The 24,087-nt window shown below is 39.6% G+C and overlaps 1 protein-coding gene across 8 annotated transcripts in view; it reads left to right on the top strand.

Annotated features, from left to right (window-relative positions):
- Positions 1–24,087, top strand: part of LOC129202892 (meiosis-specific coiled-coil domain-containing protein MEIOC-like) — a 36,954-nt gene that overhangs the window by 669 nt on the left and 12,198 nt on the right. Inside the window, exons 2-6 of one of the 8 annotated variants that reach the window (XM_054816502.1) lie at positions 8,718–8,849; positions 16,624–16,703; positions 16,999–17,113; positions 21,462–21,533; positions 22,102–23,920. In XM_054816502.1, coding sequence (XP_054672477.1) covers positions 8,755–8,849; positions 16,624–16,703; positions 16,999–17,113; positions 21,462–21,533; positions 22,102–23,920 — 2,181 coding nt within the window. In that variant the 5' untranslated portion in view covers positions 8,718–8,754. Of the gene's footprint in view, positions 1–8,711; positions 8,850–9,621; positions 9,637–16,623; positions 16,704–16,946; positions 17,114–19,345; positions 21,534–22,101; positions 23,921–24,087 lie in introns of those variants that run through there. The other 7 variants (XM_054816506.1, XM_054816503.1, XM_054816504.1 and 4 more) reach the window with 7 other exon arrangements.

Below are 24,087 nucleotides of genomic sequence, written 5' to 3'. Positions count from 1 at the left end.
TGTTTTTGTTCTGGAAGCAATGTCTGATTTCATTTTTATGGTTTTTTACATTTCTTGCCATACTAAAAGGCCACAAAAGTTCTTCTGGTGTAGTGATGGGTCCAGAAGAATGACTGCTAATACTGTATCAAGTATGCTACTGTATAAACAGATGTTCTACTGAGTTATTAAAATCACTGCAATCTGCTATTTAAAATACATCATTGAATGAATTAACACTCCTTTGGCCAGGCTGATGTTAGGAGGTTTTGTATGCACGTCTTCACACTGAGTGACTTGAAGTTAGTTAGAGTCTTTACAGGTATTTCTGGCTTTATTAATATTTTGAGTGTGTTTACGTGCTATTTATGCATTGCTGAAAGCTTTGAAATCTTCAGGGAGTATCAGAATACTGCACAGATGAGACTTGCAAATACGATGTGTTCTTCACAGCCTGTGGTAGTCCTGCCTTTCCCGCAGGAAAGTTTTCTCTGGTGTTTTCAGCACAGGGGAATTTGGCAGCTTTCGTCCCCTTGTTTGCAGCCGTTGCTGCCGAAGCCACGCTCTGTTTACATGCACTGGGGTCATTTGACATGTTACTTTGGGAGGAGGGTGTAGCTACTACTACTTCTAGCTACGTTATAAGAATATTGTTGTGACCAGTTCCTGCTGGATGATAGCAAAGAGATATGCTGCCTTTTGACTTCAAACTGTTCTCTCAACCATTTGCCTGTGTGGTATTCTGCTTTTACGTAGACTGTTAGCCCTTCAGAAAAGGCTGTTTTGTTTTTCCGTGACACGCTGTCCTCAAGCTAGCAGAAATAATTTATGCTTAAACTGTTTTTGTGTATTTGTGTCTGGATTTCCTCTTTCCCTCTGTCTTGCTCAGGCCAAATGAGTGTGAAATTCTGCTGTCGGACTTCATTCGAAGCTATTGGGGTCTACTCATATCACTAAAATTATTGCATGTACTTCAGCACTGTGCTGTCGTAACACTCGAAACGTGGGCTTTCTCTGTTTTGTTTAATCCAGAGCATGGCTTGAGATTTTTTTATCTTTTTTTCTTGAAACACTTGAATTCAGTGTGTGCTGTCAGCAGCACTGGTGCAAATATGCTATTCCAAAAACCTGAATGTGGAAAATGGGTATAAAAGCTCCCTGTGCTATGTTTATGCATGTTGTCATTCTCAAATTGTGCTTACATCAGACAGCTGGAGAAGCTGGAGGAGAACAGTTGCAGTCTCTGAATGCTGTTAGAGCTTTGTGGAGAGAAACCAGAGGGAGAGTAGCAATAATGTAAACAAGGGCTGAGGGTTTTAGAGAGGGGTGACCTCATTTCCTATTTACTGCTGTCTCAGAAAAGCTATATGGAATACACTTAAATAATATTTGGGTAAGGTGATGTGCTGTATGGCACTGTAGCGTATTTTAGCAGTGCTTTCAGTGGTAAGTGCTACAGCGACAGCCATGAGGGAAGGACTTTGCAGAACGAGATAATGTTACTAGATCTTAGTGAAAATGCCTTGGGAACAGAAGAAAACTTTGGAGAAAGTTGTTGAGTTTTTCCCCCCTTCCTTTTATGATCTTTTGTCTGTAATGTGCCTGCATTACGTCATTGAAGAACTTAAGACCGAATGTTTTTCTGATTTCCACTGCAACGCTTCTAGCTGTCGTAGTTTTCTCATATTCTGTAAGATGATTTTGGGGCAGTCTTGTTGTTCAGGGTTAATAACATGTATTTTTAGATTTAACTCAGCTAACTTAAGTGTATGCTGAAGGAAATCTAGAGCTCTTTTGGAACAATTTAGGTGAAACTTGTTAGCACTCTTTCTCTTTTTTTGAGACTTTATAATAATAATTGGCTGATGATGGACTACACTTTGCAGCCACTGAACTATATTATATTATACTTGATTTTTTACTTGTTTTCTTCAAAAAGATGAAAATGGCTCCGTTCCACTGTCTCTGGATTTCTTAATTTGCTTAAATTATATTTCTTAATTTCTGTATCATTAAAAATATGGTGATGTGAGGGAAAGATCAGAGTTCATCTGTCTGAGTTAAGGCAAAGATTTGTGGGAAAACAATGACTATTAAGGAAAGATGTGTAAAAGGTGATAATATGTAATGAGATATTTGACTGAAAGTAGAGAGAAAGTAAGTAAGGTACAGCATTCTAGCATGAAAGAGAGCCTTTCACTAAAATAACCTTTATTTTTAATTCTTGTTACAGGAAGCATAGGGCTTGACTTGCTCACACTGCAGGTCTTCCATAGTTACTTAGCTGGGGTGAGACAAATGTTACCTTTCTGGAGGGAGGTAGGAGCAAAGGGGCAGGTGCATCATCACCAGACAAAAACCATTCATTTCAGTGAATTATTTTTTCATGTGCATATACCAAAACCTCAGAGGTACAAGAGACAATGAACTTGTCATAAGGACTCTTGTACTGTTAAATATGATGTTGTTATACATAAATTGTATATTATAGTGATTAAAACTTCCTTGCCAGGTTGTGCTTCCTGATTATAACTTTGATTGGAGGTTTTGGAAGTATGTGATCACCTGAGAATAATTGCCTAGAAATTACTTCTTGTGTGGGAAGCAGGAGAAGGTGCATTTCAAAACTTCCCACACTCTTTTCTTCTTTCCCATCTGAGAAGCATTTTCTGGCTAAATAAAGCATTTCAGCTGTGTTTCTCAGACTGTCCCCGTAAGCCTCTGCGTGAAGGAGACAGTTCCTAAGGCTGACGGTTGCAGTCCTGGATCCCGTACCTTGTAGCTAGTGCACAATAGTGGAAAGACTACAATTCCCATAGTACTTCCACATACTGGTACTCCAGTGACATCAGACATTACATGGCTGAGACTGGTTGTAAAGCAAGACGACCAAAAATGTAAGCTTGGTGTTTCTTTCACTTCTGTAGCAGGGCCTTTGGCAGTGTGAAATCTTTGCTTACCAGGGGAGGATTTCAGTTGCCGCAGAGCTATTTGAAAGGGTGTGTATCTGAAGAAAACATGAGGTGACACGTAAGGGCAAGCAATTTGTACTGTTTCTCATAGTGTTGGTGCAGCTTAGAGACTCCTCTGTCTAGGAATAGATGTGTGGAGTAATTGCTTAATGCCAGCAGCGCTAGTTTGTCTTGAGGGGCCGTTTCCTTGCCCACAGCCCAAAATCTGTGTGCTGCTTTCTGCTGTTTTTGTCCTGCAGCTTCCAGGGGTGGAGGAGAGACGCTGTCCATAGCCTGGCAACAGTTTCCGTGTGCGTATAGTAACGGAGGTGTATAGCGTGCGTCCCATGGCAGCGATGTTAGGGCAGGTAAACGAGGTGCACGGCATCAGCGCTGGTTCAGCACTGTGTGGGCTGTGCCGCTGGACTTGAAAGCACGGGGATCAGCTGCTGCTGCAGTCCTCTAGTGTGTACAACCGGTAGGTTTGAGTGTCTGTGCTGCCTTTGCTTCCCCAGTGGCCTGTGTCGGTGGGAGGAATGCAGGCGGGGAATGGCTGGTGGTAACATCTGTGTGGGTTTATCTCGGTGGAAGCTGATTCTCACAACGGGATGAGGTTTATGTAGGTTTTGTTGTTCAGGAGTGATGCTAGGTGTCTGGAGTAATACCGATATTTTAGGAAGCTGGAAAACACTCTGGCAAAGCGATTTCTGCAGTGTAATGTATGCTTAGATTGCTCTAATGCTGTGTTTTAAAGTAAGCTTAATGATTTATTTGCCTGACAGTGCCCAGCTTTTCAAGTGATCACATATTGTGAGCGGCTGACAAAAACATAATTCTCCAAACACAAATGTCTCTTAGTGTTGACCACCAGCGCCTTCTAATAGGGATGATGAGGAGAGATTTACAAAGTGGATGGGAAACTTGGGGATACTTGCTGCCATCCTTTCTCTGAGAAATGTAGTAACTTCTCAAGCAGGTAATAGATCCCGTTTCACTTCTGTTTAGAAACAGTTTAGATAAGTTAAATGGCACTGTGACAGTGTTTGCTCAAGTCTGCAATTTTCAAGACATCTACTTAGTACTTAAATTTCACAGAGTGAGGAGCTGGTCAAGTGGGAAAAGTAGCTTTGTGTCTAATCTTTGTAGTCTAATGAAATTAAGATAGAAGTCTCTATATAATGGTATAGAGTGTATATGGATCCTTGTGCAGCTGATTTAAAAAATTCTATTTATTTGGCCACCTGTGCCAGTTTGTACCTTAAAAGAGTTTGTTTTTACACATTCAGTAATTGATAATTTCAGCATCTTTCTGTTTGTTTAAAAATAAAATATATTTGGAAAGAGGATTTGATTTAGTGGAGTTTAAATTGTACTAGATAGTCCATCTGTCAGAACAAATCTGGAAAAATGTTTTGTAACTTCAGTTGGCATTTTACATTACTAAACAAAAAAGGTTTATATTGAGAATATATTAATACCAATATTCCTGTTTTACAGCAACGTGTATTTCAAAGGACATAATCTACAAATCGTGCACTTAAGCTGCTTCAGATTAGTTGACTCTAAAGTGAGCAGAAGTTCAGTTAAACTCCGTACCTGTTTGTTTAATAGTCCTTTTTGTTTTCCTGGTCTACCAGGAGATACTGGAGTGTGGCACATGGTAAGAATCCTAAGTGAATGTGAATATATAGAGGTAGTTGACATTAAGTTCCCTTATATTTCCGTGGAGCCTGCAGTGCACTTGAATTATGTTGTTCAAATACTTAAATGTGTATTTGCTGACTAGATATTTTGAGCGTCATAGGCAGCTTAGTGGTAGATGCATTAAAGTAGCTGTCTTTTGCCACCTTTGTAAAACTTTCCCTTACCAGTCCCAAATTTGATCTTTTGGATAATGACATGTTGCAGCTGAGTTGTGTTCACTGTTTTTAAAACTGGCAACTTCATGTCAGTATTTCATGAGGGGTGATTTTACTTTTTAAATTAGGGATTAGGGTCTTAATAGCTTTTATAAACTAAAAAACATCCTCTGAAACTCCAGAGTAAGGGCAGGAGGCTTCAGTCATTTTTGCATGGAAAAGTACTTGGAAGTAATAGGATTCCAGTGTTCAAAATACTTGTGGCTTTAGACCACAGTTAGAGTTTCTAGATCTATAAAAATCTATCATTAAGAACAATATCAGTAACTTTTTTTTTTAATAGTTTAAATAAATTGCAGACCAGAGCTTTGTTTCTAAGCTACCTGCTGGCAAATTGTTCCCAACTTTTTTTTTTCAAATTAATAAAGCAAGAATTGCAGTAAATGGGGAGTTTACAAATTTGAATTTCTGAAATTACTGACTTTAGGAAGGCTGAAGTTATGATAATTGCACATATGTAGCCACAGTTCCCAGTGAATAAATCTGTATTGTGTGCTTATTATGCTTAATTTCTTGTCATTGACATTCTGAGTTTTAATATAAATATTGCAGAAATGTGCTGTGTGTTTAGGGTGGGGTTTTGTTTGTTTTTTAGCTGAAGAAGCTCACAGAAGTACTGGCATACTGTTTCAAGGATAATGCTTCATAAAGGCGGAATTGAGAAGCAGACTGGAATCGCTTCCCCCAACAAACTTTCTGCCATATAGCTTTCTACAGCAGATAGGCCTAAATATAAAAGAAGTTCAAAACAGGTGTGATTAGAGAAGTGTGGGTCTTTAGACTTAACAGCAGTTTTCCCATGTAACCTGATTCTGGAACTTGTAGACTCTTAGGTAGTGTAGGTGGAAGTTTTTAGGCTTTCCTCATGATCTCCCTACAATATTAAGGTAATGTTTTAAGTCGTCTTTTTGTTCTGGAGGATTAGATGTACCGTAGCATACAGAACTGCAAAGCCTGTAACTTGGATACTCTTCCACGATGGCATCAGTGTGTGTGCATGTGCATACTGCATCTGTCTAGAAGATACTACTATTTGTATTATTCTGAAAAGCAGGCATTCGCATTAGCAAAATTCACATTAATCAGTGAGGAATAATTCAAAGTAAAGTTTCATTTTTACTATGGCTTCTGTTTGATCAGTGCAAAACGACTGTGGAAAGTGTGTGCGTGTACATACATATGTATACAGGGAAAACATTGTCCCTGTCTTCACCAAGGGACAGGATATATGGAGGCAGAAGGCATAAAATTAGTAGAGTGGCTATACACTTGCTGAGAGGGCTCACTGTTTGCAAGGTTCATTTCAAGTTTCTAGCATTAACTTTAAGAAGCATTGATGGGAAGACGAATGGACGTTACACTCCTAAGAAAGAGCAGGGGGATTGTTTTTTTCGGGATATAGAATGGTCATGTTGTTGAGGAGTCTGTCATTCCTTGGATAAGCTTTGAACCATCCATCAAATTCAGTGAAACTGGGGGAGAGGTGGATGGATGTCTCTACAATAATGAATTTCTGTAAATGCCATAGAAGTTGACAGCCTCACAGAGGAGAGATACAGATTAGTGTCCTCATGGAGAGAAAGGCTTCCGCATGATTTTAAGCATTCAGTGTGGCCTGCTTATCCCATCACGTTACAGTGGGCTCTTAGCTGGTTGCCATTCGGATGAGTAGGGAGGGACTGAGGAGACTGAGAGGATGCGGTAGGGAAACTGCTGCTATTACAGTGAGATTGGGACAGGGCGTGAAAGTGTAGGAAGCCAGTCATCGGTCTTCCCTGCTGATGGAACAACTTGTTTCCTTCTGGTGTTGTGCTGTGGTCATTTGTCTTTTTGCTTAACGTTCTTTTTGAACAATGTCAGGAGAAAATAAAACTATTTACAAATTCAGGGCATGATATTAAAGTACTCAATGAAAACCTTTTCTTTTTTTATTTGTCAATTTAACGCAATGCAAGCTGGCAGTGCTTCTTTAACTAAAGCATTGGCAGCTTCTAAAGCTCTAATGTAGCACCCTCATCTCCTGAAGACATCCCAAAAGGCCTTTCTACAAATGAATTATTTACCAGTAGTGCAATAAGCATGTGGTTTTGTCAGCCCCTAAAAGCTAAATGACAGCCATAGAAAGTTACCATTGAAAATCCATTTTTTTCTGAAAGAGTGTGTATTGGCTGGAGCACAGAGGTAGTACTCTTACCTTTTTTTTTAACAGCTGTGTAAATTTTAAGCTTTGGTCGTACTCTTACATAGGTTGTGAAGCCTAACGCAGCGCCTGCAATGCTGTGAAAGTTTCCCCTGATTTGAAGTAGTTCCTGTTTTGAGAAACAAATGGATTATTTGGGCTTTCAGGTATCAAACAATGCTTTGTGAAACCCACTTTTAAAGGTGCAGATAGTTACACTGTGTCACAGAAGTAGTGATTAGCCAAATCATTAATGTGTATCATTAAGTCTGCTTTGACAGAAAAACAGCTAATAAATCACAAGTAGTTAAAAGATCAGTAAAGGTTAGAGGCTTAGACACACATTGACTGAACAGATCATCATGGGTGGTATAAAGATATTACACAGTTTCCTTTCAGAAGGGATGACTAGTAATAAAATTAGCACCTAGGAGCAGTTGTGTGCACTTGAGTCATTTCGTTGCAGAGCCCACTATCTTAGCTTAAATACAAGGAGCCTAATCTTCCCGTCTGTGTGGGCCACAAAGCTTTCTGTAGGGTTGTATTGCTGCAGCCCTTACCTTGCAGTACAGCCAATGTATCGTACGTGCACTGAAGACCATCCAGCGCACAGGCAGCAAGCTCATTGCTTCCCAGAAACATCAAGATATCTACATGGACATTAGCCATAGTTGGATACGGGTGTAGTCTGACATCATCTTACTACTTTAGGAGAAGAGCAGGTGCTTTGTTAAGTTTTAAGAATGTATCATAATATGACTGTGGCACACTTTATCCTGATTTATCTGAATCATAAAAACAGCCCTTCCCCCATTCATTGCTTCCACCAGTTAAAGCTTTGTGTCAGCGAGGATGAAGCCTTATATTTGTGTAATGCACAGACTTTTGCTGTGTCATGTAATGCAAATGGCTGAAGTTGGAGAAGTGGCACCTGTGCAACCTGCAGGCATGTCAGTAGGCAGTTGCAAGTTGATAATCTGCTTTTCAATAAGGGAAATATAAGAGGTTATGCTGTAATGGGTTTAAATGGGTGTGCAGAGAGCATAGGAAAGGATTTTCGAATTGTCATGTTACATTTTGAGCGCTGTTGGAAACGTGTTTATCACACCTGGTTTTGTATAGCACTGTGTGGCAGGAGCTGGAGGTCTGAAGATGGAGTGGAGCCCTTCAATGGGTGCGGTCCCAGGTACTTGAGGATTGTTTGACCTAGCATGTGATGGGGATGGATGTTCAGTTCTGTGGCAGATGTGTGCCATTGAGCAGGATCATGGGGTGAGCTTACGTACTGGTGTGGTAGATGTGGACCTGTGTGGTGTATCTGTCTGCGTGACAGGATGAAGCTGAATAGAGGAGTCTTGGTAGGCATATATGATCTGCATGATCCTAGATGCAGCATGGCGCAGCTGGCTTACCCATTCTGGGACTGCATGTGACCTGTGGTCAGCAGCTCTCCTGTCTGCTGAGCTGTTCTGTCATGTGGGATCTCACAGCAATAAAGCAATATTGTCATTGTTCTGCAAATGTGTAAGATGTAGGTGGTACTGGAGGAGCTGTGGGTGGTGTGACGTGGAAAGGTGGTGGGAGGAGCAATGAGGGGTAGCTAAAAATGAGTTTCATGCATAATAGGTATAACTTTGACAGACCTGGTAATTATTGTCTTTTTTATTTTTTGTAATTTCTTTTAAATAGGTTAAGCCTGTCCTTAAGAAGCTAAATTTCTGCTTGCATGGCAATGCTGCATACTTCAGAGAAGAGAACTTCTATACTCATAACAAGGACATGGTCAAACAAAGTGCCGCCCCTGGTCATTACAAGTCACAGGTGAGTCCAAAAAGTGAATTTGCTTAGGTAAACAGACATAAATACTTGTATGATGTGTAGGTTTTTCTCAGTAAATATACTGAATAACCACATAACAACAAAAAAAACCCAGCAATGCCTGAAGAGAATGCTACATTACAGATGGAGCAGCTTTCACTATGACTTTGTCAGTACAGGAGAGTAACCCTCTATTCATGGAAGTCAGCAGTTCCTCATTCAGTCTGGCTTTGAGTGCCTCTTGTCAAGGGCATTTGTGAAACTTACCACACAGTCTTCTGAAGAACAACTGCTGGAAGTTACCATGGCCAAAAAAATAAATACATCTTTGATTATATGAAATGAATGTATTTAAATGCTAGCGTTCAAAACAAATAAAAGAAATGGCCCAGTAGCACGTGAGTGTTCTTAATGGTAACTGGGCTATAGAACCCATATACTGAAAAAACATCTCCGAAATGTACTACTCCCTTCCACATCATAAGTGGTCCTTTTTTATATGATTTTGACCTAACTGTCTGAGAGGTCTGACAGACTTAATTCCTTTTTCTCAGAAAAAAAAGTTTCTTAAATCTTTGACTGTTGAAAAGGAACATTTATCTTTGCTGCTGCAACAAGCCTTTTATATGATACAAAATTGGGATTTAGAAGGAAGTCTCCAGTAATCTGCCATTTTTATGGTTTTGTCCCTGATATTAAGAGGTATCTGAGTAACTGACCTATTTTCCCCCCGATTTTAGTTTTTGACGTACTCCTGTCACCTCTTCGCTTCTACTGGTTAGTTTCCCAGGTAACCCAAAAAGACAATTGATAGAATTCTGATCTATTTCTCTTTACTACTGGTTTCAGAGAATTACTAGCAGTGTGTCCTGAGTGGGTTAACCAGTTTCAGTGTGCTATAGATTAAAGTGGGTATAGATAGGAGTTATTAGAAGTCTTAAGTCAAAGAAACAAAACAATGCTTTTTCAGATGTTTGCTTTATCTTGCCAAGAAAAACAAGAAATAAACAGGAAATATTTATCCTGCCAAGAAATCAGAGAAGAATACACTCAATGCAGAAGTAATAATACTGTGCAGTGCTGTCATTTACTGTTGTTGCAAGAAAGATATGACAGATGTTTATAAAAAGCATCTGTGAGCAATGAGCTTTAGCAGTGAGTTCTGCAGTTTCGGGGTAACTGACTGTAAAAAGGCTTTTTCCTAATTTAGCTCAAATGCTTTTTTGAAAATCAAGAACTTTGTCAGATGGGACTCTATGTCAATAAAAGTAATTTCTTCTAATTATAGTATGAAGTAAATATTTAGCTCTGATTATATTATAAGCCAAAAAATAATGTATCCTTTCAGATAATTGTTAGTCTGATATAAGCTGTAGACTGTTCTCACCTCCAAACGGGAAGAGAATGAAGCCCTATTGAATTTTTTAGTCTGTGTCTTCTAATGCTATAGTTAGCAAGGTACTCCAGATACACATAACGTCATTTAGTGGATGAGGGAAAGGCTGTGGAGGTTGTCTACCTGGACTTTAGTAAAGCCTTTGACACCATTTTCCACAGCATTCTCCTGAAGAAACTGGCTGCTCGTGGCTTGGACGAGCATACTCTTGGCCGGGTAAAAAAAATGGCTGGATGGCCAAACCCAAAGAGTTGTGGTGAATGGAGTTAAATCCAGTTGGCAGCCGGTCACGAGCGATGTTCCCCAGGGCTCAGTGCTGGGGCCAGTTCCCATTAATATCTTTATCAATGATCTGGATGAGGGGATTGAGTTCACCCTCAGTAAGTTTGCAGGTGACACCAAGTTGTGCAGGAGTGCTGATCTGCTGGAGGGCAGGAAGGCTCTGCAGAGGGATCTGGACAGGCTGGAACGATGGGCCAAGGCCAACTGTATGAGGTTCAACAAGGCTCAGTGCTGCATCCTGCCTTTGGGTCACAACGACCCCAGGCAATGCTACAGGCTGGGGAAGAGTGGCTGAAAAGCTGTCTGGTGGAAAAGGACCTGGGGATGTTGGTTGACAGGTGGCTGAATATGAGCCAGCAGCGTGCCCAGGTGGCCAAGGGGGCCAACAGCATCCTGGCTTGTATCAGAAATAGTGTGGCCAGCAGGGCCAGGGCAGTGATCATCCCCTTGTACTTGGCACTGGTGAGGCCGCACCTCAAGTTCTGTGTTCGGTTTTGGGCCCCTCACTACAGGAAAGACATTGAGGTGCTGGAATGTGTCCAAAGAAGGGCAACGAAACTGGTGAAGGGTCTAGAGAATAAGTCTTATGAGGAGCAGCTGAGGGACCTGGGGTTGTTTAGCCTGGAGAAAAGGAGGCTGAGGGGAGATCTGATTGTTCTCTACAACTACCTGAAAGGAGGTTGTAGCCAGGTGGGTGTTGGTCTCTTCTCCCAAGTAACGTGATAGGACAAGAGGAAATGGCCTCAAGTTGCACCAGGGGAGGTTTAAATTGGATATTTGGAAAAATTTCCCCACCAAAAGGGTTATCAATCATTGGAACAGGCTGCTCAGGGAAGTGGTTGAGTCACCATCCCTGGAGGTGTTTAAAAGATGTGTAGATGTGGAGCTTAGTGGGCTTGGCAGTGTCAGGTTAATGGTTGGACTTGATGATCTTAAAGGTCTTTCCCAACTTAAATGATGCTATGATTATTCTGTGATTGCAAACACTTCATACAGTTGGCATAACGTAGTGGTCTCTATGAAAATCCCTAAAACTTCCATTCCTGCTTGAGGGGCCATCACTGCTCTGTCAGCAGCTATTACCATCTCAGAATAGACAGTTATGGTCTTGAACTGTTTCCAGTACTTAGCTGGACAGCACACAAACCAAAACATTTCCAGTAATGAGAAATAATATTTGAGTCTTCTGCTGTATTCATGGTGCTGTTAAATCTTTGGACAGAGGATTTTCAGAAGATCATAGTTCTCTGTCTCTTAGCTGACCATCTCAAGCAGCGGTGGTGAGGCAAAAACCTCTCTCTGTGGAAAATTTGTCTTGTTATCTGTGTCCGAAGGTACAGTGAGGTCACACTGGCACTTCTGCGCGTCTTCTGTCCTGTTCACCCTTGGCAGTGCTCAGAACCTGACTGCATGAGGTCCTGAGCAACCTGCTTGGAGCAGGGGCCTTGGCTCCAAAGGCCCCTTCCAGCCTCAGCTGTTCTGAGATCTCTGCCATGCAGGATCCTCCGTTCCCAGTACAACTTAGCGATTATCAAGTCTTTTACTGAGATCTGTAGGTTTCATGTGCCTCTATGTGCCTGGCAGCTCTGCTACCTTGGCACTTGATTGGTGAATGGGTGGATAGCAGGAGGAGGAGTGAGGGAGTGACAACCTTCCTCAAAGTCTTTGTCCTCACTGCTGGAGTGGTGAAATCATGCGTGTAGTAACAGCAAGTCTTTAGCAAGCAGCCTGGATGAAGCAGAAGCACAAAGGAGCCAGGGAGTAAAAAGTGAGTCAGTGTGTAGTGGAGCACAGGACTCCTGTCACAGCTACAACAATATCAATGCCTAATAGCTCTGATACTACTGAGTTTCATATATATTTATAATTTAATGTTAGCATTATACTGATGAAGTTCTACTCATTTATTTCTCCTCAAATAAAAGAAACTTTAGAAAAGCTTCTAGATACAAAGAACTGCATGAGGCTTTTGGAAATAGTGAATGTTTTTGGTAAGTGCTTCAGTTTGCTTACTCCTCAGTTGCGATGAGCTTCTTGCAGAAGTTCAAAGTCTTTTGCGTGCATTTCCCATGATTTGCAGGATGGAAAGAATGAAGTAAAAGCCCTACTGAAGACTGTAGGAGTTGTCATTTGATTTTTTTTTTTGGTTTGTTTTGTTTTTGGAGACAGCATTTCATTCGTTGATTAAGGTTGGACTTCTGAGCGAAACATGTCTGTGCCTCTGCAGGCAGTCCTTTCTTTGCAAAGCCAGTTATGGAGATTATGACTCTATCTAAAATTCGGTGAAGAATTTTGAAACTAAAACAAGCTGTAGGAGGCAACACACTGTTTTATCCCTTTTTCACTGTAACTTGTTAGTAGTTCATTTGTAAAGCACAGACAAGAGTTTCTCAGTTATTTTGAAATTTTGTTTAACTAGGTAGAATGACAGACTCTAGTGTTTTGGAAGTACTGAGTGGCGAGGTTATATCTAGGGTACATGAAGTACCTCCTCTACTGATCTTTAGTCACAATGTCCTGCACAATTCACATTAGTGATGACTAATGGCTCTGAAAATAAAAGATAAAGCCATTAGTTACGGATCCTATTTTTAATCTATGCAAAAGTATTTTATACTCTAGCCAAGCAGCATAATTTATCTCTGTGTGTTGCTTCTTACTAGACTAAACAAGACCAGGGCCAGGGCGTTGGCATGTGCTTGTTGATACTGCTAAATTGTTGCTAAAATTCTGTCCTTGGTCAGCTACTGTTTTCCTAAATGATATTTGTATGTGGTTCAGGAGTCACTTATAGCAGATAATTTGGGTATGACCCTCCTCCTCCTCTTCTGCAGGGTAAGAATTTACCTATATCACACAAGGACTGTCATGCCATTTCGTATCTGGGCCAGGAAGTTGTTCTCGAGTCTTTTTATTTACTGATACAGAGACAGACAATGTGTTTGTACGGAATGTTACAGAGTATGCGTCTAGCCTCTCTCTACAGGGTTGTAGTACCTCTGATTCTGTTACTTAATAGACATTTCTTTGGATGTGCAATACAAGTTTATAGCAACTGATAAGGCCTCAGCGTAAATTTTTTTTTAATTAAAAAAATTCACTAAAGGATTGTTCTGTCCTACTCCTGGTAGAAGCACACTTGGCCAGGTGATATTTCTTTACTACCTTTTCAGACAAGACCCAGAAAGGGAGATCTTCTGAGTCTGTGGGAGCTTTCACTAAACCAAATTCCAACCAAAGATTTGTAGTAAGCAAGATTTTACTGTTCTACTTTTGAGAAAAGAGGAGAGAGAGAAAAAATAAATTAACTTAGTGTTTTGCCTTTTAGAAGGATAGGGCATGAGAGAGTGAAATAATCAATATAGAAGTTTTGTTCTTTTAGTTTATTTAGATATAAATAACTTTTTAAAAGCTCTAGCTATAAAAAACTTTCAGAGTGGCTCTAGACAGACTGAATGCATAAGGCTGTATTCAGTGTAAATTTGCCTTAAACTCTCTGTTTTCTGTCAGCTTGTTCAGCGCTTTAGAGGTATTTCTCCAATAGGAAGCACCAGTCTCACAAAGTTGGCGATTTTGGCAATATAGATATGGCTCCTAGTGACAATGCAATTTTTATCTCAGAAGCAATAAAATGGGAGTTAATGTTGTGGGGTTTTTAGCCTTTTCAGGAATTTAATAAGTGCATGGTTGAGAACTTTCTGCAGTTATTCAAAAAGGATTTAGCAAATGGTTTCATTTCATAGAATCATATAATGGTTTGGGTTGGAAGGGACCTTAAAGATCATCTAGTTCCATCCCCCCTTCTGCGGGCAGGGACACCCTCCACTAGACCACGTTGCCCAAAGCCTCATCCAACCTGGTCTTAAACACTTCCAGGGAGGGGGCATCCACAACCTCTCTGGGCAACCTGTTCCAGTGCCTCACCACTCTAACAGTAAAGAATTTCCATCTAACATCTAATCTAAATCGACCCTCCTTCAGCTTATTTCTTTGATCCAAGGCTAGTTCGATCATCCTGATGAAAGAGCTTTTTTTTCTTTTTTTTTTAAGCGGGCTAAAAAATTATCTGATGTTTTGTACCAATTCCAGCTGTATTTACGATGTAAGAGAACTTTATTTTATCCTCATAGTCCTAAAAAATGTCTTTCTGTTCAGCATAACTTCTAAATATTAGGGTCTTAGATTAAGCTAACTATACTTTTTTTCTGCAGAATGTTCAGAATTCTTCCTACTACCAGGTTGTATGCACACGACATCTGCCACCTTTCTTTTATCTGTTGATTTTGTTGAAAACCTTTGACTAACGCATCCAAGTGAAGCCTGGGATTGTCAAACAACCTCTAGGTTGTCTCATGGCCTTGGAAGGGATCTTAGTTATGTGTAAATATATTGGAACTTCCAGTTGTTTTCTTTTCATTCTCCCAGGCATTGCTGTCCGTATATTAATAGGCAGTGTGGTGGCAACATAATGCGCTCTTTGAGGGCTGAAGATGAAATATATTAGTTTTTGTAAGGAAGTGATTCCCTTTTTTTGTCCCCAAAAAGTTTATTTTTTGAGTTTGTCTACTAACCGCTTTGTTGTTGGGGTTTTTTTGTTGCCAAGAAGACAAAACAAATTCAGAAATTGTTTCAGGAAGATGGATTGAATTATTCAAAGAAACTGAAAGGCAGCATCTTCAATGAAATGTGTCTTGAAACAGGAAATCCCATCAATAGATTCTTTTAAACTGATGTAGTGGTGGTTTTCTTTGTGCTTGTAAGAACCTCAGTTCACTAAGAAATGCTTCTAGAATTGGGTGGGAACAGATGCTGCCAAATGTTCTCCTTAGGACAATTTTGTAGTTACTGGCCTCCTCAGGAGGGTGTAAAGCACAGGGCTGGATGCTACAGTCAGCTTCAGCCCAGATCTGATTCCATGGCCTCTTGCAGCTACTGATACATTTGGGGTTTTGGATTTTTTTGCTGTTGTTGGTTTGGGGTTTTCTTGAGGTTTGTTTTTGTTTTGTGGTTTGGTTTTTTTCCTCTTAAATGTTATTTTCAGAACCACAAGTACTCCATCTTGACTAGATGTCTTTACTCATGAGAATTAAAGGGCAGCTAGTTCAGTTCTCTATCATAAAAGGTTGTTTTTCAAGAAAGCTTGAGGTTTTTACTCCTAGAGTCAAAACTTGGAAAAGTTAATCAACAAGGATCAGGGGTCCTGGTGGTCAAGTTGGATGTTAATCAGCAGTGTGGCCTTGCAGCAAAGAAAGCCACCCCATGCCAGGCTGTCCTAGCAAGAACATAGCCAGCGGAGTGAATGCTGTTTATAGTCCCCTCTGTTCTGCCCTTGTCAGACCACAGCTGGATACTGTGTCCAATTTGGGCCTCCCCAGTACAAGAAGGGTGCTAGTGAGTCCTACAGGAGCTTCCAAAATGGTTGTGGGCTGGAGAATGGGATGTCCGAGGAGAGGCTGAGAGCGCTGGATCTGATCAGCCTGGAGAAGAGAAAAAGGGAAGATCTTATGGATGTGTGCAGCTGCCTTATGGGAGGTCATAGAGAAGGTGGTCCAGGCTATTTTCAATACTTTTTTTTTTTTTTAAACCAGGACAGCAGTTAAATATAGAAGAGTTTGCCCAGAGAGGAAGTGGTGGGATCTCAGAACTCCACTGGACAAGTTTCTGAGTAGCCTGATCTGCCTGGATCTGCTCTGAGCAGGGGATTAGGCTAGATGACCCCAGAGATGCCTTCCAATTCAAAGTACATTTCTGATACTCTGCTTAAACCTTTGTCAATCACAGGTTCTGTTGTGGCAATTCCTAGTTGAGATACCTCGTGAGGTACAGTTTCCCACATTACTTAGATCTCCTATTATTTATTTGAAAGGTAATTCAGTCATTTATCTCTGATAGTCTTTTCTGGACCAGTACTTGAAGAGAGATTACTTTTCTTATGCACATTTTGCTCTGTGGAGTTTACAAATGTCCCTCCCTGCTTACTGTAGGCTCTTCATTGGAATATTTTGGGTTTTCAGGGATGTAGCAGGGATAATTGCTCTTCCCTTTGTTTTCTCAGAAGGGATGTGTATGCTTGTGACATGTATGTTTCCAGTCATATAGGCTAGAAGATTCTGAGCTTGTGATGTTGACATGCAAACACCTACAGTGTGAAATCTGTAGAGAATTCGTATTATTGTATAGTAAGTAATTTTTATTATTTGTTTATTTATGTTTAGAAGATGCATAAATTTGGCAGATTAGGACTACTTTAAGGCAGGGGAGGGAACAAATTTTAGACTGTATCCTTTTGTCATAGCTATGTTTCATTTTCCTGAAAAATTATTTAGGTCAAGATATAAAAGGAAGGGTTTGCTTTGTTGCCTTTACTGCTCATTTATGTAAACATCTAATGTTAAAAGTGTTTCCTTCTCTTTTCAACATAGGTAAATAGCAAGAAATAAAAAATGGACACTCAATTATTTTCCCCATTATTAGGAGCAATTGCTAGTACGCCACCTCCGCTAGAATCTTCCCGTCTGTATAGTGACTGGTCAGCATGTGGAGAGGATATTAGCTCAAAAACTTCTTTTCAAGACTGCACAAAGAAACGGTATGAGCATTCTTGGTATAATCTTATGGTGGTGTTCTGGCATACTGAAATGGTTATGGAGCAGAACAAATGGGATTCCGGATCTTTTTAGGAAGAGTTTATGGTATAACTAGAAACTCAATCAATTGTCTTTGCTGTGTAATAGTTATTGTAGAGGTTGTTGTGAAAAAAGGAGTTTGTGTCTGTATAGATGTGTATGTTTGTTTATATGTAAAAACATTTTAAAATTTGAAAAGAATACTACATTAAGGGAATGAAATGGGAAACTGCCATATGTAATTGAAAACTCCTTAAGGAAACAAAACTGCTCTCCTTCCATGCCTCACATCCCTCAGTACCGCAGCTCATAATGATCCTGCTTGGTAATGTAGAGTATTTCCTGGAATGTGAACAATGCAGAGTGTGTTAGACACAGGTCAAATGTAAGCGGTACACCTCTGCCACTGAAAGCATAAATATGCGTACAGCTACTCTTGGAAATACACCAGCCTACTGTCTCAGTGTGCCCTTAATAGAATGCACTCAAGTTCAATTTTACATTTTAAAAAAATATTTTTTGTAGTTTTGGATGCTGAATGAATGTGAAGGGTTTTTGTTACTTGAATCACGAAGCATTTTTATTCCCCTGGAGAAATCCCCTCTGCCCAAGTCTTGACTGTTGCAGGCACTTCTGATCATCCAGTCTTAATAATGCAGTAAAATTATTAAAGGTACAGAGAAGGGTGACGAGGCTGGACAGGGGTTTGAAAGCTTCCATGGAGAGTAAATAAAACTCCTCTTTAGTTTTGATAAGTCAGCTCTGCAGAGGAATGATTTCTCTAAAATCATGAATGATACGAGGATTGTGAGAAACAGGAAATGATTATTTCACAGTCAGGAAACTAGGAGATACCTACTGAAATAATTGGTCCTCTCCTTCATATTAGTCATTTTATGGCATGTGTACAGCAATTGAAATTGTAATGTTAAAACTATTCCAGCCTTAGAAATGCATAAACAATGATTTCATATTAGGCTTCCCACTCTTTCCATCTTAACGCCAAATGCTGGCAATATAATACTGCCTTTTTTGGGAGGTTAGTTGGTACAGACTGGCACAGCAGCTTTTGACAATATGACGATGCTGTTCACATTTCTAGTATCAATTTCACTACATTTTTTATCACTTGCCTAATAAAAAAGAGGAAGTTTGAGGTGGGGAGAAAGGAGAGTCCACTGGTTCACAAGATGCTGAAGGGTAACAGTTAAGGAAGATGCATGCATTGCAAAGAAGCTAAATACTGGTTAGTTGGGGTTTTTTGCTAGTCTTCCCTGGGAATTGTCACAGAGATGTTTATTTTTAAAAGTTTTTTAAATAATAGACCATACAGCTTTAGTATTAGCTGTAAATGCTAAGTTTAAGCTCTGAGAGGCAATCGACTAATTAAAATATACAATCTCTTCTTAAAAGCAGCCTTTGATTACTGCAAGGTAGCTTTTTTAAAAAAAAATATTCAAGGAATTAAACAACTAAATGGTACTTTTTCATTAATGATAATCCATTTGTATACCCATTCTGAGACTGCAGATATGTAGTGTTCCTTGAGGATTAAAAAAAAAACAAAACCAACAAAACCAAAAAAACACACTTGGGTGTTGTTGGTTTTTTTTTTTTTCTTGTAATATTTTAGGGTACTTTGTGCCTAACTGTAGTTTAGTTCCTCTGAGCTGCTCTGTGAGAGCAACTGATCCATCACTGGAGATTTCTTTGCAGTGTAACTTTGCTCCTGTTTTTGTCCTTTTAATTCTCAAGTTTTTGGCCATTGAAATTATTCCACAATAAATTCTAGGAGCCACGGTATCTATAGGCCTTTCGATAGACCAATATTCTGGTGCCACAAGCTTCTCTTGAGAAATGTCCATTTGAAAATTCATCCTTTGTTCAGCACTAGGTTGGATGAAGTTATTGGCACCGTTAAAGAATTCAGGCATGTTCTCCAGTGCAGTATCTCCCCTAAGGAGGACAATAGTTCCATCTAATTTCTGTTGTCAAAGGCTATGAATGTGTCCCCAGCTTCAGTTCTGGTTCTAATCATAACAGTCAGAACAGCACACAGATGCGGCATTTCCACTTATCTGTTGCTCTTTCATTTTCTGCAACCCTCCTCCTCCCACCAGTACCTTGGAAATTTTGCTGAGAAGCTGTAGGTCTTGGTACTTTTGTCCTATTTCTTGTTCTTTCTGTGTTTGCAGGGGCAGGTTTACTCACTGCCATGAACTTGGTGCCAGGCTGGACATTACTATTCTGTTTGGTATAGTTCCATGCAATTTGGTATGGTTTTGCCTTTTCTGTGTGCTGTTTATTTTCATGGATTCTTTTCATGTTGCTCTACCTTGGTAGGCAGTAAGTTGTCTTACAGCACTGGGGGCAAAAATGCGATTCCTCGGTGCTGCAGAGTCAAGGGGTTTTATGACAAGTGTTTTCTGGTACCAAACCATAGAGAATAATAGCTGCTGACCTTGGACTTGAGAAAACTGAATTCCTGTTATGCTGGGATTTTTGATGTTAATTTTGCTTGTCCTGTTGTTGATAGCAGCTACTTTAGTTGGAGACCAGTAGACAAGAACGTAGTTGACTTCTTTTCCACATGTGTCAGTGTGTCTCATGGGAACTATCTTCCTGATGCGCCCTGAAAAGATTTTTACGATACAAGATGCTTCCTGACACATTACATTACCAAGAATGTTCAGATTGCTGGTAGTGAACAGTGTTGGCTTGAGACACAAGGAGTGAAGGGTTCTAGTCCCTTGTTTGAACAAGTGACTTCATTAAGAAATAGAATTGGTCAGTGATTCAGGTTGTCCTGAATTCACTTCAGGTTGAATTCCATTGTAGTGCTTCTGGTGTATGCACCAGAAGGAACAGCTGAACATTTCATCTCACTTCTGTCTAGTCTGTAAAATTTGTTTGTGCAATTTTAGACTTGCTGCTGTCCTGTGCTTGTTCTTTGTAGGAGTTTTTTTTTCTGTTGTAGTCCAATCGGCTTCCTGCTGCCCTGTCTGCAGTTCTTTTTAATTTTTAATTTCCATGCCACATTGTAAACTGACTCTGATCTCTCCCTTGCTGAAAATCATCATATAGATGCAGGCTTTCATCTATGATCTCCAGTTGGCTGCAGAAATTGGAAATAAATAGGCCTCCTTTAGAAAAAAAAAAAGTCTGCCATCTGACAGGCACAAAAGAGATCCAGTTTTCAAATATCAGTTACAGTCCTACATTCATAAAACATTTTCAAGAATCTTTGCACTTATGTATATCCTAAATAAAACCATGTAGACCAGATTCTGTACAGAGGAAACTGAATGGTCAGGAAGTAAATAATAGAGGTAGGTAAAAGACAAAACATTGTGAGGTCTTAAAAGCTAGTAAGGCGTAAGTGGCTAATTTTCACTGTGGCAAGAGATTAACAAGGTGATAGTCTTAATAGTTTATCCCATGTTTTATAGTCCTTGTTAATTGGCAAAATCAGTGTGAGTAATTATGTGGCAGCATTGGCAGATGATGTAGTTGTTTGCATAAGCTGACACCAGGGAAGACTGAGAGATCTTCAGGGACACTGAAAGGAATCAGCTGAATGAGAATAGGATGATGAAGTTTATTGAAGGAAAACAATGCATGTTAGAGGGAAGTAGGTCTTAACAGTGTTATGTTTTCATTGATGTCTGAGAGTTAGGTGTCATTACAGACAACTCTAAAGATCTCATTTTGCACCTGAAGTAAAAGATAAGAGTTGGGCTTCTGTAAGAGTAGTGGTGGTTGAAAACCTTTGGTATTTATCAGGAATATTTAATGAAGTTTTGACCAACTCCCTTCTAAAAGGGGATTAAAAAGTGGTTCAACTTAAGTATAACTTCTTTTTTTTTTTCTTAGATTAAAATAGTAGTTCTTGAATTATGGAAGTAGATAAATTAGAATCCTCAAGATTTTGAGAAGATTGATCATATTTACCCTCTAAAGGAGACAGTCAAGATTTGAAGAAATGTCCATAAAAACGTTGATTGAAAAGACAGGAAAATCTTGCTGCTCCTGTCTCTTCGCATAACAGCTTGAGAAGTCGCTGTTGAAGCAAGAAGTTAGGAAAATTGTTCTACTTCATTTAGGCTACAGAATTCACAAATGCAGGAAGAGATTTCTGTGTATGGATGCTGAGAATACATTAAATTTGGAACACTTAACAGATGCTGCTAAAATAAATTAAAGGTTTAATGCTTTACTTTTTCTTTTGCCTATTTTGTTTAGGAGAAAAATACTTTTATTTAGTTTTTTTTTTTTCTTTAGGGCACCAATAAATCTTTCTTATTCTGGCAGTGGCCCTGATATGTTTGGGCTAGTGTCAAGCATTTTAGAGGAGCCAAGCAAGCCAGAACCAGTTACAGATTGGTAAGTTTGTTCTGAAAGTTCTTGTATATTGCATATTGTTTTTGTCCTTTGTCACACAGATATGATACACATTTTTAATTATTTAACAGAGTTGAGTAACGAAGCCCTTCTAAATCCCCTTGAAATGTAGAAGTGTTTTTCTTTACTTCAATTGCCAGTAAAAAAAAAAAAGCAACAAACTGTTAGAAATGCAAAATTTCTAAAGTCTTCCATCAGTCTACAGCATTTGGAGGGGGAAAAAAAAAACCTCTCACATTTTAACCAGCAGGGAATTAACTGAATACAGTTGAATCTAAAATATTCAATAAATTTAAATATACTCTGCAGTTCTGAATACACATATTAGAAACACAAGAGAACAGCATTGGTAGTCAGATTTCACATAGCATTTACTCAACTGCAGCGGGAATATTCCTTCCTCCTTTATATTTTGGAGGAGGCCTGTGTGTGGTTAGCTGAGAATGTAACAGGGGAAATGTGGTGGGGTGGAATAACCATGATATGGGAACTGTTTTAATGTAAGAAATATTTTAAATCATTACAGAAGGTCTGTTTAACTTTGTTACAGGAATTCTCTTTCAAGATTGTTCCCACCTATGTGGGCACCTGATCTTAGAAGCAATGGTGAATTCTCAGGGCTCTCATCTAAGCACTCTGTTGAAAATAAGGATTTTTCAAACCTGATGGGCACACAGAACTACTACCAGGAGCACTACCAGGAACACCTGCAGAAGTCCCAAGATGTGGAGATGTTACACAGAGGTTTGGAGGATCTTCATCTCATAGAGTCTTGGCTTTCTCCATCTAGCCCTTGCACTCAGCCTGATAATATTCTGAAGAACAGTTACCCTGAAAATTCCTCTTTGCAAAATAACAACACAATTCACCAAGAAGGGTTTTCATTTAAAAATGTAGACTATAATCAGCATTTGTGCAGTTATGACAACATGAGGTTAAATGGAGACTATGAAAAAATTGGTTCCAATTTTAGCACTTTTTCTTCTCAGAACAGCATGAAAGAAGGCACTGGCATTCAGAAAGAGTATTGGAAAACCGAAAGAGCAAGAGGCAAAGTTATGAAAAATGATGCTCAAGAACAAACAAAGTATTCCCCTGGTCTTTCCAGTCAGCCTGTTGATGATGCTTGGGATAAAGTGTCCCAGGACAACCACTTGTTTTCTAAAAGATATGAGAACTTCACAGCTGCTCATAAATTGCAGTCATCTGTTCATCCATCGCTGTATTTTTTCAATCAACCCCCTAAAGAAAGTAATTTTTCTGGAGGGACAAACAGAAAACCACAGGAAACCCACGTGCAAAATGATCATCGTAGCTTTACTTTGGGGGATGCTTTTAATAATAATGAATGTAAGATCCATATTAGTCCTAAAGAATGCTCTCATAAAGTACCTGAATACGATTTATCTGTAAAAAATGTTATGCAAAATGGGAGTTATTCATCGTACCATGGACGTACGTGGCTGGATGGGAAAATTGAAAGTCCAACAGCTGCATCAGATGTCACGTATGGAAAACAAGTGGTAACAAGTCTGCAGTCATCTTCAGGGGTTTCAGCCATGCCCGGTGGTTCTCCCACCCATCAGTCTGTAACACAGTCCTCTTACTACTCACAGATCTCACCTGTCCTCCCTTCAAGGAAAGATGGAAGGCTACAAATATCAAATGGTGTTTCTAATAATTTGGGAGTTTCTAATTTCATCTCAGAAAATCAGAAGCAAATGAAACCCATTGGACGATCACAGCATGATTCATTGACTAATAAGGAGGGGCAATACCGTAAATTCCCCATTAATTTTTCATCTGACTGGTTAACGCAGCAGAATGCTGTAAGTGAAGACCCTGAAAAATACCACAGATTTCCAAAAAAGCAGACCCAAGAAAATAGTAATAAAGATGATAGAAAAGGCAGAAGGAATTGGATTCCTCATTTTGGGTATACAACCCCAAACCGTCAGCAGTTCAATATGTTCCGAAAAAAGCAAGAACAGAATGGTGGTAGCATGTCAGATTTCATCAATCCTTCTTTTCTTCCTTCTTTCCCATTAATGTCTGATTTTAAGCAAAATCCCAGCTTTCCTCCTTTTAATCACCGTCTGTTTTCATCAGCAAATAACTTCAGTTTTCCTCCGTCACCATTTCCATTCTCAGAACTTGTTGATCTTTTTCATTATGATGACTTTAGCCACTTGAATCCCTTCATCAATGATCTGTTCTGTGGGGAGATAGCTGCACCATATTTTGCCTTTCCAACACCATTTAACAAGTACAGACCTCCAAGAAATCGCAGTGGACCTGCTAATGAACTTCATATCCGGCTGGAGGAGTGTTATGAGCAGTGGAGAGCTTTGGAGAAAGAGAGAAAGAAGGTAAAATACAACTGACAATAACTTTGATAGAAAGTTGACGATTGCGTGAAACAGTTTTTAGAGAGTAGATGCTCAGGGCTGTCAGTCCTTTTGAAGGAGGTGAGAATTCTGTTGTCATATTGCTAGTTTTAAATTCCTGGAGCACCATCTGCAACATCTGCTTTGAA

The sequence above is a fragment of the Grus americana genome, chromosome 2 (genome assembly GCF_028858705.1).
Source record: "Grus americana isolate bGruAme1 chromosome 2, bGruAme1.mat, whole genome shotgun sequence".
In the NCBI taxonomy this organism is placed as follows: Eukaryota; Metazoa; Chordata; class Aves; order Gruiformes; family Gruidae; genus Grus; species Grus americana.
Note: the sequence above shows the minus strand (reverse complement) of the source record. Positions and strands in the feature narration are given on the sequence as shown.